Raw genomic sequence first — 21,378 nt, 5'->3', positions numbered from 1 at the left:
TGCAGATGTGAAGTGGAAGAGTGATGGATTCTCGGATGTTGAGTAAATCTGAAAGTCTCTCTCCAGCAACTGTTTTGACCTAAATCGTCGTATTTCCGTTCAGACAGCTGACATGATAGATTGCTAGGTTATCTTAGAAAATACAAGTGTTGGATAGCTCTAGAGACTTGTACCTCCCACTGGGACGTTCTCGCCTCGCCTATACTAGTCATTGAATACAAAATGACTTCTAGATAGGCAACTTGCGAGTAGATTCGCCGAACGGATGATGTTTTTACAAAATTTTCTGCCACCTTTCCGGACGTTCGGACCCAAATGAGCCTCATTAACGCAGCTAATCAAGATAAAATTTAATTAGTTACGTTCAGGTAGATAATTAAACGTGATAATTAAGTTAAATAGGAATATAATTTTTCAAAAAATCTCTTAATGTTTATTTATCAACAACATGATAAATATTGGTGTAAGTCGATTATGGAATGGCATTTCGTAGTAGTAATGACTACATAAATGGAGATAATTATTTTAATGTGCAGTCGACAATAGGAGATTAGATTCGCGTGGCAATTACGTTAGAAATTGCTACAGTGTTGTTTTATTAAAGAAAAACTTTTGCACGTGGGTCGTACGATAAAATAAAGCCACGATTTTCGAATTTTAAAGAAAATTCTCTTTAATTTTCTATACTTTTTTCACTTTCTGCAGTATATATATAGGTCAAGCAGTCTGCTCTACTCTTGTTCCAGGTCTCTCAAATGTTGGAATGCATCCATTTTTGCACATTATCCCGTCGTATAATGCACTGTTCTAAGTTTACAATTTAGTTACGGTCATAAAAGTATAATAAAAACCTGCTAACTTATATAAAAACTTCGATAGAAATTTATAAACGTAGTTCTTTTATTTTTATATTTAGCCTAGTAGGAGTATAGATATCTATATTATATCTTGTTTTTTTTCTTCTGTTTATATAGCTCTCTCTCCCTATAAAAATGGATTTTATCCGTTTCTATGACGACAGTTTCTTTGCAAAATATGGTTTGATTGGGTAGGAATACGTAGAAATACAGGTCACGTTCACTCCCCTCTCTCTCTCTGTCTCTTTAGCTGTTTCTTTCACCTTTGAGTAAAATAGGAGGGCAGAGATGAAATTGACAGAAGTCATGTGAACCGTGAAATTGCACTGACGACCTCTAGCGGAGAAATTCGAAGAGTAACGAGGTAGAGACTTGTATCATTAGACATTTTTGCGTGATTACATTGACAAGAATGAAAGCTGACTTTGTCATTTATTTCTATCTTATATTACTCTTTAAACTATTTTTAACATTAGAGAACATTATAAAGCATTTTTCGAAATGTAAATTATAATAGAAAGACCAAATTTTAACGTTAAAATCTTATAATGTAACTGGATATCAGTTATAAAAAGTACTGTTTAGATAACGTAGAAATTTTACATTAATGTATTTAATTCTATTTAATTTCTTTACTACTTCTTTAGCAGGTTACTTTATGCTAAAGAGGTAGTGAATAAATTAAAAGTATACACTTATTTTCATGTAATATAATACCATTTACATTATAAAATCTAGTTAAACTTCAAGAAAATTGATGCAACTAATGTATTCACTTTGTATCAGAAGAAATACTCTCAAATTATATTTAAAATTCTTGTTTTTTTTAGTTTTTCGAATTATTTTTAATATAAAAAATTAAATTAGATTTAAAACCTCAATTTTATTTTGCATAAAAATTGAAAAGAAAAAAGAGGATAACTTCAAGTTTTACAATTATATTATGAAAGTGGATAAAATAAGTTCATAGAGTAACATCGAAACAATTTTTTAAACAAGCCGAAATTTTTCTAGTTTATTAAATTTATATAAAACATAAATCAATAAATTTTTTTGAATATTTATAAATTTAAAAAGCGAAGTTCTTGATTTAATTACTAATCTAATTCTGTGTTGCAAGCTTCACTGCCATATTCTAAAGTTACGAGGAGAAGCCTACCCAACAGGAAAAAAAATAATAAAAATAAACTATATTCGCTTTATAAAATATATTCTCTGGATGAAATTCTAAAATAGAAAAATGCAAATTGTTTTTAGATAAATGTAATAACATTTTTACTGAAATTGCATTTTTGTTTTGAATAAAATTTAAGGACAATCAGATATATTTTTTGAAGAATTTTTTAAAAAATTAAAAAAAAAAAGAGAGAGAAAGTTTAACTCATCAAAATTTAAATGGTTCTTGCATCTGTTGCTAAATAGAAAAAGAAAAAAATGATAATAACAATGTAAAAAATAATGGAAGGATTTTCGAGAGGGAACAGGTAGATAAACTTTGTGGAAGGAACGTTGTTGAAGTTTTTCTTTTGTTGCTATACATGGATGTTCATTGACCAAATAGCAATCAGCATTAGGAATTTTGCCTCTCCCTTCGTTACAAATTCCACTTTCATTTGTGTTTTAATTTCCACTTCGACTAATCTATCTCCAACGAGGTATGTGATGGAATTCACGATGATGTCGAGCCAAGAGGTGACTCTCCCCTTCTTCATTCCCCCCACACGTGGCATGTTTGGGTGACTCTAATGTCAAAAGCTACACACTCCAGCAGTCAATATGAAGCATTTTTCTCCCTTAAAATTGGTTAATTTTGCTTATTTTCTAATTTACACAACTTCTTTATCCGCGTGAACTCACTTATTTATTTAAAACATTTAAAATATGATTTTTTAAAAAAGAAATCAAAGTAACAGTATTTTTTATATTTATATATAGGCTATATATTTTATTTTTTAAATTGGAGTTTTAGAAAAGAAGAAATCTCTTCAAAAAGTTTCGATTGAGAATCGTGAGAAATTGTTATGTCAGAAACATGTTTAATGCTAATCGATCGTAAAAGTCGATCGATTATATGTCGAAGAAGTTCTTTATTATCATATTTACCCAAGAGATGTTTTCTTTCTTACAGAAAAATCTTTAGCAGTCCGACTCTAAGAGTCTTATGTACAGCATTAAAAGAAATATTGCTCGGGATCTTTCTAGGAGATTGATAGAAGAAACGGCTAGGTTTTTTGATTTTTATGAAACTAGATAAGTTATTTTTGTGAAAGAATCTTATAAAAACAAAAGAAAATAAGATAAGAAAGTCAATTATAATTTTTAAAGATTACTCTTTGAACAAAGGAGAAAATTCTCCTAGAATTTCTATCTTAAAAAAACAAACATCAATTAAAGTGAGTTGGAAAAAAAACTTTTAATTTACTGTTGGAAATTACTATAATATGAGTAATTATAAAAATTGCAATTCTATTTAAATGACGTTAGATTTTATAATTGAAAATTTTCTAAACAAAATTTAAAAAATCAAAAAAGTTAATGTTCTTTCGGTACAGAAAAAAATTATCTGTAAGCTTTAATAATAGAATATCTTAGCAGACATTAATAATTCAGTTTTATTTGCGTTGAAACAAAACAAGTAAATATTAGTTGAAAAGCGTCACAACTGAGAAGCGCAATGCTATCTCTTTAATAAATCATAAAAGTACTACTGTTTATATAACATAAATCAACGAAGAAAGTGTAGCATTACACATTTCTTCAACTAGAATACCATGTTTTTCAGTTAGACTTGGTTTTTCTGTAATCACAGAGGATTACTGTTCGGAATCCTCTACCTTACCTACAGTAGCATGAAGCGATATTACCTTAGCCATCACTCAGTAATAGATGTTATTAAGGGGGGTGACGATGTTCAGCGTGCGACGAAAATGCAATAACATCTATCACGGGTCGTAAATCCGAACGCTACGCCAGTGGTAATTTCTCATTTCCTTCTCAGTGATGGAGGTAAAAAAGCTTCAACTGATCGATGAAGATGAAGTGTATGACATATTTTAGAAGGCGAATCGTGTTTTAAAAACGTTGCTAAAGATGTGTATAAAAATATCTTAATACTAATGATGCTGTGTAGCCAACGTGTCAGGTGAAGTAGCTACCATTAAGTCGACAGTAAGATCCTACTCACAATAAAGCACGCAATGAAGCTGCGATCCTGTTCCGCAAATCCTGAACGAGTAGATTGACTCGAAACAAATGATCCACCCTTCTACAGTTTTCCTTGAAAGATAATCGATTGTAGCGGATGTGGCATTATCCGTGTATCCGCACCCATCCATCAAAATCGTTTTGCAAGTGTCGACTTTATTTTCAAATTCGAAACACCTTCAAATGAAACCTTTAAATATAATTTGTTAACTAACTTTGAACTTGAACAAAGTTTAATTAGAAGGATTAATCGATAAATTGAAGTTTTCTTTGAAACTAAATCTGGCCGGATAGAGTTTCACAAATATAATTATCGTTTTAACATTCCTACAGATAATGACTTCTTGCTGTGCAAGATAACAAACACCAAGTCGAAATTTTCATTTAGAATTCATTATTTTTTTTAATTAAGAATTTTTTAATATATTTTTTCCTCTTCTCGTTCCTTTCTTTAATTAATGGAGTTAACTTAGCAGATTTCTGTTAATTACTTTTGGTTTTGCGTAAATTAATTTTTTTTCGCATTTTCTTTCTAAGTTATTCCTGTTTTGCAATCTGTTATGTCAACATACTGTAAACAGGCATATATTTTAACTATAATTAATCTAACAGACCCACTTTCTATGCCAAGAATCTCAGTTAAACATAGAAAAGATCGATAATTTATCGACCGATAGTAAAGTGTGGGAATAACGTCAAACTTTCAGAAAAAAGAACAATTTTTCTCTGTCATTTAAATGGCCTACCTTAAGGAGAACTTCCCCATCTGACTATGCAACACGGTTATTAAGGGAAAAAAATGGAAGGGATACAGGTTGATTGATTGCAGAACAATTTCTGACAGTATTCAATGTGGCCTATGTATACCATAAAGCTTCAATTCTCTAATATAGGCTTTAAAAGTGGGCATTGGCAATTTGGGTTCACCTCAATAGGATTAGGAGAATCCTAGAAACGAAGAAACAGCGGGCCCTGAAAGGAACGATTGATTGTTTGCCGAACAGTTCCTGACAAGTTTCGATGTAGCGTATTGTAACGTATAGGAACTGGATTCTTTAACTGTGTTTCAGCAATTTTAGAATTTGTTAGAAAACAGTACACTCTCAAAGGAACAGTTTCAACCGCAGATGAGATAGATACCAGATTTGTAAAGGAATTTATTTAGCCTTCTAACATACCGACAATCTCGAACGTATAAACGAGGTACTTTAGTTAACTTAACAAACTAATCCACTGCTTTCATGATATCAAATTAGATAGCAGTTTAGACAAGGATTCACTGTTCAGACAGGCAGATAGAGTGGAAACTCTATTAAATGAGACACAAATTGCAACTTACTGCCTTCTAACGATCGATGGCTTTGGTTAATTCACCGAACTCACTTGTGTAGGGTGATAAATTGAATAGTTCTACCAGATGAACGAAAATAATACAATGTCATCTCCCATATTTATCAAAAATCTGAAGTAATTCTAACAAGTTTATCCGTTAACAAAATGGATTTTTCGTGTAGGAAAATCGAAATTGAAGATACACGCCGACTAAATCGACTTTATTCAAAGTGGTTAAGGCGTAAAAATCGTTGTAAGAACTTATGGATTTAAAAGTCGAAGTGAAAGAATGCAACAAGAATTTCAACCGAACACCATTGTTTCAAGCCATCCAGAACACGTTTAAAACTTAATTGTATCAAGAAAACGTTAGACAGAAGCGCTTAACGTAAGGAACATCGAGGAGAAGGAGGAGAAGGCAAACGCTTAACGGCAAGAAACATCGGAAAAAAGAAAAGGAGGAGAAATGATCGTTTCCTCGTTCAAAGTGCCAACAACAGCAGAACTAAATTATGAGATGGAAATGACCATTACGGTGGAAAATTAACGCATAATCTTCCGCGAAATCCATATTTTTGCATATTAATCAACTGTATTTATTAATGTTTGAATGTAAATTTGAAGCGGTGATGTAAGATCAAGTTTTGCCATTTTCAGTAATCACAAATGACATCGATGGAGAGTAATGAACACCGGTATACAAATACAATGGAAATTAAGCGTTTCTGTACAGTTTGATCACGCAAACGGATTCTAAAAGTTCATATGTACGTATTTTTTTTTTAATATAAAAATTCTAATAATATCTAAAAGTAATTTTAGTGATTTATTTATTCATAGATGGCGCCATTTTAATATACAGATATACTGCTTTTTATAAATAAAAGTGGATCTATATCGTAGAATTTATTTAAAATAAAATTATTAATATATATTTTTTATTAGAAAAAATTTGGGAACCCGTTTATATCGTCAATGACGTAATTAGTAATACGGTCGCCTGCTTCTGTATCTAAAGGATGAAAATTTAATTTGAAAAAATTCAAATAAAATTCGCGTTTTTTAAGATTATTATACATTTTAAATACGTTTTATGAAATAAGATAATATTAATTTAAAATATAATCATATTTATATTTATCGTTTAAGGAGTAATTTGATAATCCCCGTTTATAACGCTGATGACGTAACAAAAACGACATTTTGTCGCCTGCAATTTTATCCGAGGAGATTGTATCTAATGGAAATTTTGTGACAAGGTGAGAATTAGATAATGACAAAATCGATATTTTTGGCTTTGTCAAGTTTTTATATCAATGTGAATTATTGTTATTTTATTACTTGGGAATTTATTATCGAATAAAAGCGGCGGAAATTGTTTGTCCGGTTGAAACGCAAATAACATTTCTAAATTTCGAAGTCTTAAAAAATAATACTGACACAATCTCTGTTTAAATTTTCTATAATTTAATAAAAATTGCGAAAGTCTGAATGAAATTTTCTTCCTGAAAATATAAAATATTCGAAATAAATTCGTCGTGAACAAGACCGCCGATAGTGGGATTTTCTTTAGGTCCGTAGAAATGGGGCCCCCTAAAATTTGGGTTTACATTTAAGCTATAGCTTAGGGCCTCCTCTCATTCTCAAAAGCTCTTTTCGCCCTGTGGACACTAAGAGGACCTCTTTTGGGTTGGGCCAGGCCCACAATGGGGCGACCGGGTGGTGAGGGACGGGCCCCAACATATCCGGACCGACCACCACGTGAAAATTTTCTCAGGCTTTCTTCACCCGTCTTTCTCAAAGACAGTTTATATATATTACACCAGGAGGGGGCCCGACAACCTTCAAAAAAAAAAAAAATTTCCAAAAATCTTTTCCTAATTAAAATGCATTTTTTTGTGTTTATATTGTGTCGTGTCTTCTATTTCTATAGGCTATTACTTATGAATTAGCGGTCACATAAGGTGGAAATTTTATTGAATTCCGCATAAAAAATGTTTTTATCCGTTCAACTCGGCTTCTTCAAGATTAAATCTTGAGTGCGCCACTATATAAGCTACTGTCCATTATTATTTGGAGGAGGAAGGACCTGCATGTTATAGCGTAAGGCAACAAAGTCTAAAACCGGTTCTGTTCCTACCCGTATAAATTAATATTACTTTTACTAACAGAAAATTTTTAAGACTGCTTTTTATTAATAAAGGAATATTCCGCGTATTTCATTGGTTCGAAAAAAAAAAAAAGACAAATGGGCCCCTACTTTACCTCTAGGCCCATATAAGCACTCAACGGCCCTGGTTATGAATGCATTCCGTATGCTAGCTTAACTCTTCTTAATTACACACAGTAATGTCGCCTACTTAACTTGGGATAAATTGTTTTGCTGGTGGCTTTCGTTATTTTCTTAATCTTCCAATGAAATATTTTAGAGGAAGTATGACAGTTATGTCTTCATCAGAAAATTTTAATGGGAAGAAAATCTTTTCATTAAGATTCTACATATGAAAAGATGTTTTCATATGTAAAATGGAATCTTATTATTATTATTATTATTATTATTATTATATATATATATATATATTTATTTACGTTTTAAATGACTTAAATCCGTCATTTTTCCCCTTCTCTTTTTAGATGAATTGGGTGTATTATTTTTAAAAAGAAATGCTAAAAAATTGTTTATTTAGTTAAATTATTTAAACAGGAAAAATCGTTTTTATTCAGAACATAAATTATTGCTAAGAGATTATATAAACCATACAATTTACTAACGTACATAAACATATTAACAACATCCTTCACATACGACTTTTTATATTACTGTTATCATGCAATATTTTTTGTTTTCAGATAACATTTTTATTCTGTCTTATATTGCTTTTATGTTTACTCCTATAAATCAACCCATATCTGTTTTTTAAAGCACACATTTCTTTATGTTAGATAGTTTGCTGTTTTGTCAAAACAATTTTTTAAAAATATATTTCAACTAACAGGTTAAAATAGATGTGATGGACTTTCCATTCCACCAACTTTTTTATTTTATTTATTTATTTTTAAACTTATTATTATTTTTAATATGTCTTGATCATATATGAAAAAAGTATATTTGAATGCTAATATAAAAACAAAATATCATAAACAAAATTTTATATCTGTTGAATTTATATTATTTACATTTTTAATTATGTCAAGTAATCTCAAATATAATTTTTGTTTTTTACTCAAAATATAATGGTTTTTTAAATAATTATTTGTGTTTTAATCAAAATTATTTAAGATTTAAAGCACTCATGGTACAGAATAACATTAACAGCCTTTATTGAACCATATTCCGTTTAAAAACACAATGAAGAAAAAACTGCACACACTACCTTGATTATGGCCTAGTACATGTATAATAAGAATCAAAAATACATGCACAATAACAATTTTCTTGATTAATAAATCAGCCTTTCTAAAGTCCACAGACATGACAACATGTATTCTAATTAACAACAAACCTTGTAATGAAAAACATCAACAATATAACCCTAAAACGACATGACAAATATATACAACTTTTGGCAAGACAGTATATACATACAGGAAATAGTAGTAGCCATTTCAACAGACTGCTTTTAAATATAAATGATTGTTAAAATATGACTATGTTCGAGATCTTTATAATACATAATATTTCTCAACCACTGGGCTGAGTTGGGCTTGGTTTTCTGATATATAATAAGTAAAATAAAGTAAGGAAATCAGAATAATATTAGATTTTTAAAATGTTTTAACAGGCTTATTAAAATTTCTATATTAATTTAAAAATTTTGTTTGACTATTTTCCACAGTGAATTTGAGGTTAATGAATTTACTTATTCTTTTAATTCAGAAAACAAGTAAGTATTTAAACTTTTATACATGTCATTTATATACATATATAGTATAAATAAATATAGTATATTTTGCTATCTGTTACATTATTTTCAATGTATTTTTTTGAATAAATTTACCAGCCCAAATACATAAGGGTTGAGAAACATTGATATATATATACAACAAAAAAGGCTTTCATTTTTACAAATTATGGACTAATTTTCATTTTTAATGGAAGATTTCTGTACTTTCATAACAAATTCACTATAAAAACACTCAAAAATACATTAAATAAGCAACGATAATTTTTCTATATTAAAATCTTATTTCTGTCATATTTTACAGCAAGTATATTGTAACTTATATTCTACATTTACTAATTAATGTATTTTATCTTGTTTATGTAATATGCTTTGCACATTTTTTAAGTAAAAAAATTTTTTGATGATAATCAATAATGTAAGATGGAGGCAAATTGTTCACAACAATGATGCGGCAGGATTGCTTATAAAACACATTAGTGTAATCTCAGCAAGATCTATGCATAAACTTGGTTTAAACCCCATAATAATACATAACACAATCATCAATACAATTATTAATACAATTAATTTAACAATCAATGAAAATTTTTATTCTACTAAAATCACTTGAAGTGATATTAAATACGACTTTAAAATTTATTTGTAATTTTTGCTATCACAATGAAGTAATAGGGAAGGGAAAACATGACATGGTTAGAAACAATTTAGTAAGAATCACATTAGAAAATATTTCAGAAAACTACCCATTTATTTCTAAACTTTAACAACTTGAATTTCGGAATGGTAACATCTTAGGAATACTGGAAAACAAAGATTACTATTCAATTAATATAAAAACAAGACATATTATTATTATTTTTTATATTTAAGAATAAATGAGCATGTTAACAAGACGACTAATCAGCACAACTGTTTCAAAACCATCTCTAAATTGCTTTTTTTTTCTTTCTTTTTTCTGTGAATATGTAACAAATATACACAATAATTCACTATACTAACTTTCTTATACAACAAGATTTACAAGGAAATTCCAAGTAATGCATATTCACACAATTTTAGATTTAAAGATTATCATCAAACTTTGGCACTAATAGTGGCACATCTGTTGAATACACATTTCATCAAGATACTGTTTATTAATGAACATATATAATAAGAAAAGATAAAATTTTAACAAAATAATGATCAAAACAGTTACAGGAATGACAACAGTTAAATAAAATAATTTTCTAAATATATTTGTAATACTGAAATTATCTTTTATTAAATGAATTTGCTCTATAATATCTCATAATATCTAAATTATCAATTTTTAAAATTATTAACCATTTAAATTTAATACAGACTTCAAATACAACATTTGATATTCTAATAAAACAACAACAATTTTTAAAATCTTTCACAAAGTTGACACAATTCACACATATCTATGGCAGACTGTGCCACAAAATATCATCACTTGTCAAGTTATACAATTTTTGCACAAAAGTTCAAATATTCTTAAACAACACCTTTCCATAAATAACACTTTAAGTACTATTGATTTATACTTTAAAATACTAGTAATTTTTGTTGAATGAAATAAAAAATAGAATGTTGATAACATTTTACAGAAGAATATTAAATAACATTCATATGGTATGACCAAACTGTTGATGTCCATAGATAACTTTGAAAATTATCCATGTTAAAAAATTTTGTAGAGAAACATTAAAACACATCCAGAAATGGCATTTTTAATAAGACTTAATAAAATGACACAATATAAAAAGAATGACACCAACAATATGGTGACTGTTAATTGAACATTGCATTACCATTAAGGTCTAAGTACTTCAACAATGTTTGATATGCAACTATCTAAGAAATTCACAGATGACCACATAATTTGAAAGTTGTATGTATATATATGTAATATGTGTATATATATAGTATATTTATATATATATATATATATTTTATTTATATTTATTTATTTATATTTATATATATAATATTTACAGACACAATCACATAATGAGCTGTCAAATAAATGTGTTGAATCCTGTGAACCAGCACAAGGAAAACACCGCATTTCATGATTACAGGAGACCAGCTCGGTTAAAGGAAACATTGCACTCGTAATGCTATAATGCCCGAGCATAACCATGAGTGAAAGATGTAGCTGTGAAAGTAATGCAAGTTTACAATGGCTCTGAAAATTTTGGTCCCCATGACAATAAAATATTACCTAAAATAAAACAATGTAATTAAAATTTTATTAAACATTATATAAATGTTATGTGTCAAAATTTATCACTGCCTTACCTTGTGGGGAATCATGTTTTTCATGAGATGATCATATGAACAACTGTCACCTAGGATTTTCTGTATGAGTACTTTCTTCTTGAAACTCTGCAATTAATCTATCTTTTAACTTCCATTGTTCTTTTTTTACTGGTCGTGATACACAGCTATCTCCTGAACTTGTATTTGATACAGTATATCTTAATGAAATACAACTATCACAAGGACAAGTCCTAGAATGCAAGGATGGAGGTGATGCTACATCTGAATGAAGTTTATCTCCATGAAATTCTTTTTGAGGTGTCATACAATCTCTAATTATTTGCTCATTTGCAAGTAGGTAATTTTTATTGTGATTTGATTTTCTTAACTTATCATTACTTGTAATGTCTAAAGAACTTAAATTCAATATTTGACCCGTTTGCTGAATCCCAATAGGATTACTGTTAAAAGAAACGGCACCGCTGTTAATTACTTGAAATGGTGTGGCACTTGAATAGGATGAATTCATAATATGAGCCTTTGGTTTTATTGTCTGTAAAGATGATGCACTGAGGTCCAAAGATTGATGAGCATTTTGAGATGTATAAAGTGTTTGTGCTATTTTTTGTAAACTTTCTAATGAATTTTCACAGTCTGTAGTATCAATATCATTGAAATTAACTCCTGTCCTTTCCATTTCTGCATACATACCAAAAGGGAGTTTACCAAGACATTCCAATTTCATGATATGCATTTTTGAACGTAAATGTTTTGCTAAATGACCATGCATTCGGAATGCTATATTGCAATCTGTGCACTTAAAAGGACGAGGATTATCAGCACAAGGTGTGCCAAAAGATGTGTTAGTGTGCATTTTATTATAGTGGCTAGCAGATCGCTTATGCTTTTCAAGATGGCCATTAGTACGGAATGAAATGGCACAATCATCACAACGGAAAGGTCTTTCAAAGTAATGTATGTTGACATGTAGTCTCAACTGACTTGGTTTTGTGAATGTTTTATTACAAATGGCACAAGTACATTTTCCTTCAGTAACATAAGAGTTATTTCCAGCTCCATTTTTGTTTGTACATTCTCTTTGTTGATGTGTACTGTTATCTATTCTTAGAACGTTATGAGGTACTGTTATTAAACTGTTCTCCTGAGAAATTACTGGCATATGAAGTTCATTTTCTTCAACAATTGGTGGAGAAATTGCTGTATTTGAATGACATTGCACAGAATCAGAATCTACAGATTCCTCAGTTGTTATTATGGTAGGATTTTCATATTGATTTTGACTCTGATTGTTGGGTGCTGTTTCAATTGAATGATCACTTCTTCCAACATTGTATGAGGGGATAGAGTTTTCATGACAATTTACTGTTTTTGAATGACCTTTCGAATCTTGATATTTTTGTTTAGCTGCTGTTTCAATAAATGCATTGTTCTCTTCATCAGAATGCTGATTAAGTATATTTGTTGGTAAACAGGATTTATTTATATCATGAATGAACTTAAAAGGGGATGTTTCCAACTTTTGATGACTTAAAGAATCTACCTTAGGATTATTAGATTCACTTAGTTTTTTTTGATCTGATCTTAATGAAGAATTTAACATATTTTGTGATATTCTCCAATTCTCATATAAATCAGATTTATAGATTTCTTCAGATATCCTATCTTTTGATTTACACACTCTCAGATCAATAGGTTGATCGAGTTCATTCACAAAATTAGTGGGTTTAGAGACATTTGTGTCAGCAAACTGGCCTTCCCAAGATAATCCGGTAGAATGGTAATTTATATGAGCATTTTGATAAAATGAAAGAGAATGGCTATGCCATGATTGCGGACCTGTTGTCCACATTGTAGTTAGTTTATCCCTAAAATCTGAACTAGGAGAAGATATATTTTCAAAATTGCTACCTCTATTTTCTATTTGTTTACTTTCTGGAAATATTTTATCTGATGTATTATTCACATCTGATGTACAAAATTCTGTTCTATTTGGACCTTTCATATGAAGACACTTTGAAGAAACAATTGAAGATACAGCAATTTTAGATGAAAGCTGATTTTGAATTAATTCTTCATATTCTTCATTTCCATGAGAGATTTTGTATGAAAGGGATGATTCAGATATCAAGACACCTGATGATTTAGATTTTTCTCCTTGGTCTATTGTGGATGTAACTGAAATATAAAAAGTATCTATAGTAAATATTTTTTTCTATTTAAATTTTAGTTCAAAAAGTAATAAAATATTTTATAAATATGTAGAAACAAGGTAGATTTACATTTTAACTACTATCTATAAGTATAGTTTATCAATTACAAATTACTTCTATTATTATCATTTTTTCAAATTAACTTGTGTTGTAATAAAGATTCAATAAAACCTGTCTTAAATGGAACATGCCTAAATGGAAAAAATTCATTGGAATAGAGCAATTTTCTATGTTATGTTTTACTATAAGCTGGGAACCTGTCTAATAAAGAAAGGGAAGAGGTTTCTGGCTATGAAGAACCTAACTTGAACTGGATAAAGTGGAAAATTAAAATTTCATTTGTAGACAAATAAGTGAAATTGTCTCCAGATATAATGGTCAACAGAGCACGACAAACTATATTCTAAGAATAATTTTGAACCTTATCAGAGGAACAAAGGTCTTGTGACAAGGGGACTTATGAATATAAGATCTTTGTTGGGCTGCAATTTGAAAAAATTGTAGACCTATAAATTCCCACTGTTGTCTGTTCATCTGTCCATCCATCTCTCTGTCCTTCCTTAATCTTGAGAATGGAGTTAGATAAATGAAATCTGAGACTAGATATGGAACTCTTAGGAGCAGGAGGTTTCGAATAACTATATGAACTTCCAATGCAAACTAAAAGTCGTTATTTCAATTAAAAAATTTTCCCAGAAAGGTATTAGATAGATGACCAGCATGACTCTATTGTTAAAGGAAAAGTATGATGTACAACGGACAAGCCACTACTAATTAAAGGTGAAGAGCATATATTTTAAGTTAAATAAATTAAAAATATGATTAAAAATTGAAACGATGGCATTGTGACGATGTCACAATAAATAATTGCTTGTTAATATTAGATTTAGTGGAATTAACCAGGGGGAGAATCGATTACTCTCAAGAATTGAATGAGTTTCTGAGAACAGAGAATTCTTGAAAACAAACAATAAATTAATTCATTGAAAACAATGAAAATAAGATAACACAACGCTACCAATCTACCTTGTACAGAGTAGTTGGTAACTAACTAGCACTGAGTATTTGAGAACATGCTGATTAACATTGTTGGTAATTACAAAGATTAAACAGTTAATTTTAAATGATTAAAATTCCCCAAAAAGCCAGATAACAGAACAATTTGGTCTCTGTATTACTGTAATGCAATTAGAATTTCTGACAGAAGCACAAGACACACGTTTTTGGTACTCAAATTGCTTTTTTGTTGTTGTGGAAGGTCATTAGGATTGCATCCAAAGAGCTATTTGAATACCTAGCATAATTCTAGGAAAACAAGAACTTTTTTCAAACAAACAGTTTTCAATTCTTTCATTTAAATAAAAAAATGTTTTTTATATATGTGAAAATGTTTTACTGTATTTATTTATTAGATAACTGCTCATGGATATGTTATTAATATTTGTAGCATTTCCATAAACAATTTACATTTTACAAATAGAAGGAGTTATGCTGCGTTCCATTTTGAAACACAGCATAACTCCTAATTGAAACAGCTTCTAACCTGAAGAAGGCCTGTAAATCAAGCCGAAAATGTTCGTTAGAATCTTAAAGACATGCTGGAAATGTATGAAAATACATTTCCAGCATGTTTGAAAATAATGCTTGACAGAAGCATGTTTGTTATATATAATTTATAAAAAAATTCCAGCTTAAGATAGAAGATTTAGTTTTAATAAAAACAATTGCTGGGGTCTTAAGTCATATTTAGAAAGTTGGAAACAATTGAAATATTGGTCAAGCAATAAAATAACAATTTTATTAATTGATCACATTAGACAAAAATTGAAAACTTTTTCAATCAAAATTTTTAAAACTGTATGTTACAATGTTTTTAAAATATGAAAAATCTAACAAAACAATTTTTTTATAAAGAAAACTGTCAACAATAAAAAGTTTTATTCATTGTTATTCAAGAAAATAGAAATCAAATTACAATTTTTTTTTTATATAGATTATTCAAGAATTATAAATCAAATTTGCAATGAGATGTGTTTTACTTTGTACTTCAAGCCAATTTAAAAATTTCAATCTATAATAAAATAAAGCCATTAAAATATATAGACCTATTTCATTACAGTATATGAAATTTTAAAAATTCAAAAATTTATTATTCAGATATCAATGTTGAATACTTAATTCATAATTTTAGGAAAAAACAGTTTCACACACAAAGTCAAATATAACTTCTATTTTTAATACATGCATGCATGCTGTAAGAATTGTATGATTCATTTTTGTTAATTCATTAATGCAAATTCTAATAAATTTGTACAAATAACTCTTATAATATAGAGCTATCTGAAGGGAATAAATATATATATATATATATATATATATTTTTCTTGTAATTTTATTAAATTCATACATTTATTTTTATTAGATATTACATTGTGTTCCTTAAATATTCTGAAAGAAATTAAAAGTTCTGATTTGAAAATGTTATAGTAAAACTTTCATTATGAATGGCAATGAAAACAAAACATTGAACTGTACTAGCAATTATTAGAGCCAGACAGATTCTAAAAATAGGAATATTGTATTATCTTTTTTTTTCTCACTTGAAAGATTTCATCAATCTATCTATAGCAAGGTGACACATGTAAGGTGACATTAGCCAAATGTAATCCAGGAAAAGCTATATCTACCACATGAATAAAGATAACAAATTTTTAATTAGGAAAAAAAGATATGAATTCATATCATATTAAGAAATGTTAAACTTTTTAGCTGTTTTAGAACAATATGAAAATTCAAAAACTGTTTTATTATTTGCTATTACAGTAGAGCATCGATTATCCGACTTAATTGGGGACTGGGGTTGGTTGGATAATCGAAAAGTATGAAAAAATACATTATTAGTATAGTGTATTAGGCCTGGTTTAAATACTAGCCTCCCTTTCATGGTCGAGCCAGTGCTGCCAGCTAAAACATGCAAAAATTTAACAAAAATAATATTAAAGTAGCCAAGATATAACCAAATATTGTAACGCCACATCACTAGCAAACATTTGAATTTGCCGACTAGAACGCAATCGGATAACTGTTAAGTCGGTTAATCGGGGGTCGGATAATCGATGCTCTACTGTATTTCAAAAATATTTTAATAGGATAATTGAACTTCCATATGCTAAAGCATTTTCTTAATTATCATTTTTAAGAAAAATGAATTGATTTTGAAAATAATGCTTGAAAGAACTTTCGGATAAGCATGATTTTCAATTTACTGATCATATTGGATATTTCTTTAAAATATTAAGTATCTTACATCCTTGTTAAAATGAATATCATGAAGAAGAATATCTATGGATTATGAAAGAACAATTTTACAAGGACTAAAAGTTTTTATAACAAATCATTTATTTATAAATAATTATTCAATATTTTCTGATAAGGAAAAGTTTTAAAATCTATATATACATTTAAAATGAGATAAAATTTTGATTAATTTTTGTTTGAAGAGTTTGTATCTGTTTACATATTATTTAACATATTTTTTATTTAACGCTAGATTGCCCGATTTTGGATATATACCTATTTTGCCTGAAATGAATCACTTTGACTCAAACATCAAAATTGGAAGTTTTTTTTAAAAAAAATAAAATTTTATTTTAAAGAAATTTTATTCAAAACAATTTTTACATATGGCTACTTTGGAAGAAAACCGGCACAACTCAAAATAACTAGTTTTGAGAAAATTCCATTCAAAGATTTAACTGACTATCACTTATCACTTATTCAACACTCACATAACTGCTTCCTAGTGGCCAAATACGCAAGTTACTTTTATGACACTTTTACACATCAAAATTTGCTACATTTTCATTTTGATTATGACATAATCAAAAAATCGCATTTTTTTGAGTTGTGCCGGTGTTCTTCCAAAGTAGAGATATATATTCTCTTTTTAAAATACATTTTCTGCAGATCTTTTTATTACATTTAGCACAGACAGCCTTACTTCTATTTCTTTTGTATGATACTTGAACTTGACAATTCAACTGTTTTTCAATATTCTGTATATTAGATAGAGGCATGAAAGTATTTGTGGTCATAGTTACCTCTTAGTTCTTCATCCAATTGTAAAATAAGTTCTTTTCTTGAGATTTTTACTTAAGTGACCCTCTTTATATAAAACTCAAGCATTGATTGCTGCCAAATCTAGAATATTATAGAATATGTGAAGATGCCATCAGCGAGAGCCTGCTTTGGTACTATATTTTTGCACCATTTGGTCAAGTAGTTTGATCTTCATTATCAGATCTATCTGCAATGTCTAATTCACTTTCGGTTTCAAAATCTGGAATATCATACTCTTTTTTTTTTGCCAGGAGTTATATAATGATCATTATCATTAGCACTTGATTCACTTTCAGATAGAAAACAGGCTCTTCTTTTTCTAGCAGCTTATGATGAAGATGTTCATTTTTACTGCTCGAAAATTCAATCCTGTTAGCTTGATTCTCTATTTCATCCTCAATTTCATATAGTTCCGCATCAGATTTGATATCTGATTGGTTTTCTATTATTTGGGTCAGTTTTTTTTGCAATTCAAGATCTCTAGATTTCTTCAATTTTTTACCATAATAGCAGCATAAAATAAAATATTTATTTACATTTACGTAAATACATCTAATAAATAAATTCTGAAATTACCTTGGTATGCAAAAATTCTTAAAAAAAATAGTTTATAAATTTTTTTTTGTATTACTAAAAATGCACTATTCTCTCCGATGCCATAAATCAAAATGGAAGAACAAAGAATTTTTTATCAGAGCTTTCATAAAAGCCTTCAACAAAAAGATTTGCAACAAATAATTTCACAATATTGAATGTGCGGGTTACAACAGATTTCTAACTAGTAAATTGACAAGTTTGAACATGAAAACTCTCACATCAGATTGTTTACAAAAAATTTCAATGCACAAGAAATAAGTTACATGTGTGTAAAACAACCAACTTTAAAAATATTTAACAAATCAATTTGACTCAAATCTGTCAAAATAGGTATAGTACTGTACATATGGATTTTTGGAATTAAGGAGTGGGAAGGAGAAGGAATTAGTATTTGTATACATTTCATAATTCTATTAAAAACCAACATATGTTTTAAAAAATTATTTAAGTTTTTCTATATATATATATATATATATATATATATAGCAATAATATTGTAAATGAGTCAAATTGACTCACTCAGGCAATCTAGTGTTAATAAATTTCTTTGAAAAACTCTTATCATCACACTGTAATCATTTGAATAGACTAATCATCATTTTAATTTTCATAGTATTAGTTTTAAATCAAAATATTTAGATTATTTACCATATTGTTAGTTATTCCCAGCTATTTGGATCAACTTATCAAAATGACATATTTATTAACTAGATTCAAAATTTTAAATTTTAAAAATTTAATGTAAAATAGTCTGTATTGTTCATTTAAGAAACTGGTTATATATTTTCATTAAAATTTTCAATGTCTTTAATAATAATATAAAGTTATGTGTAATCTGATATGGAATATCAATTTTAATAAGATCATTATTTAATTTTGAATATTCATAAATAATGGATTATAAAATGTATGTTTAATATATTTTTGTTTTGTTATAGATTAATTATAAAATTATATATAACTTAATAATAATAAAAATTCTCTTATATTGCAATATCTGCATGTAAATCTTATGTGAAACTGATGATATGATAAACTTCTAACATTTCTTTTGATATCAATCAGTAGAGTAAAAATAACCAAAATTAAGGTATGATTAAATCTTCCAAATAGAAAGTAAGTTTGTAATATAAACATGGAAGGATTTGAAAAAGAAATAAATAATCTCCAAATAGTAATGAAAAACAAGCCAAAAGTGTCCAATTTATTTATAACAAATATAATAGCATCCACAAGAGCCGAATTATCGGGCTAGAGTTGGCTATAATAAATAAATAATTAATAAGACAATTTGGCACTAGAGCTTGGCGTTAGGCGTTTTACCATTCAAATTATTAAATTAATAATTATAATAATTTGGAACTGGAGGAAAAGAAATCGGCCCGAAGTGGGACTCGAACCCGCAACTTCTGCTATCCGTGCAGACACGTTACCAGTTACGCTACCCGGACCTTCAGTCCGATCGCCTCCTCCAGTATATATAAGCTAACATGACGACCATCGACGGTCATTACAATGCCGGCTGGGGACACATCAAGTGCCCACGTCCTCCCAAGGCACTCAACCGGCCATCGCAACCCCGGCAAGGCGTATAAATATAAATAAATAACGACTAACCCGTTACAAAGCTATACATCCACAAGAGCCGAATTATCGGGCTAGAGTTGGCTATAATAAATAAATATATTTTAATAATATATAATATATAAAATAATATATAAATAAATTCGGCTCTTGTGGATGTATAGCTTTGTAACGGGTTAGTCGTTATTTATTTATATTTATACGCCTTGCCGGGGTTGCGATGGCCGGTTGAGTGCCTTGGGAGGACGTGGGCACTTGATGTGTCCCCAGCCGGCATTGTAATGACCGTCGATGGTCGTCATGTTAGCTTATATATACTGGAGGAGGCGATCGGACTGAAGGTCCGGGTAGCGTAACTGGTAACGTGTCTGCACGGATAGCAGAAGTTGCGGGTTCGAGTCCCACTTCGGGCCGATTTCTTTTCCTCCAGTTCCAAATTATTATAATTATTAAGTTTAGTAAGAGATGGCGCCTAACGCCAAGCTCTAGTGCCAAATTGTCTTATTAATTATTTATTTATTATAGCCAACTCTAGCCCGATAATTCAGCTCTTGTGGATGTATAGCTTTGTAACGGGTTAGTCGTTATTTATTTATATAATAGCATCTATTATAAGTCAACTTAATAGAAGAGATAAAAACTAATAATAGTAAAAAATAAAATAAGAATATGCTATAAGGAACTGAATTCAAGAATCAACAAAGATTTTATACAGGAAAGTGTTTGAAGATTGTTAGAAAAAATTACTGGCAGCAAAAGAATACTAGAGGAAAAAATTAAATAAAAATTTCATGTCTTATAGATAGAATAAAGGTTAGTTATGTGAAGGAGAAAAGTGTTTATACATTTTGCTAAAAGTTTCAACTAAATGCACACAGTAAGTTTATGATTATACAAGCAAAAAACACATAGACTTAATATGAAATGTAATTAATGTACTGACAAGACTACAGAAGTTTTAAATGTACAAAAATGCAAAAGTCTTAATCATGTACAGATTCTAATCAATATCAAAAATTATTATTATGTTAATCCTACAAATAATAATTTTTCAAAAAAATATATGACCATATATGACTATCACTTGCATGAAGACAGAACATATTCTCATCACCAATCACTCTATAGTGCCATTCCATCCTCTAGTGATCCTGTCATGACACCACTGGAGTTGTGCATGCTGGTTAAGTAGAAATCTGGTCAGAGACATGTATACCTGTAGTTCTGCTACAAATAAATGATTCATAATAATATGTATTGATATTCCCAGTGCTGCACTTG

At 29.0% G+C, this 21,378-nt stretch overlaps 1 protein-coding gene across 1 annotated transcript in view; it reads right to left on the bottom strand.

Moving 5' to 3' along the window:
• Positions 1 to 8,697: 8,697 nt before the first annotated feature.
• Positions 8,698 to 21,378, bottom strand: part of shn (schnurri) — an 83,895-nt gene continuing 71,214 nt past the window's right edge. Inside the window, 2 exon segments of the mRNA XM_067283928.1 lie at positions 8,698 to 11,528; positions 11,606 to 13,762. Of these exon segments, the coding sequence (XP_067140029.1) occupies positions 11,652 to 13,762 (2,111 nt within the window). The 3' untranslated portion in view covers positions 8,698 to 11,528; positions 11,606 to 11,651.

The sequence above is a fragment of the Centruroides vittatus genome, unplaced genomic scaffold (genome assembly GCF_030686945.1).
Source record: "Centruroides vittatus isolate TY-2023 unplaced genomic scaffold, ASM3068694v2 scaffold_1015, whole genome shotgun sequence".
Lineage (NCBI taxonomy): Eukaryota > Metazoa > Arthropoda > Arachnida > Scorpiones > Buthidae > Centruroides > Centruroides vittatus.
The sequence above is the reverse complement of the archived record's forward strand: the minus strand, read 5'-3'. Positions and strand labels throughout refer to the sequence as shown.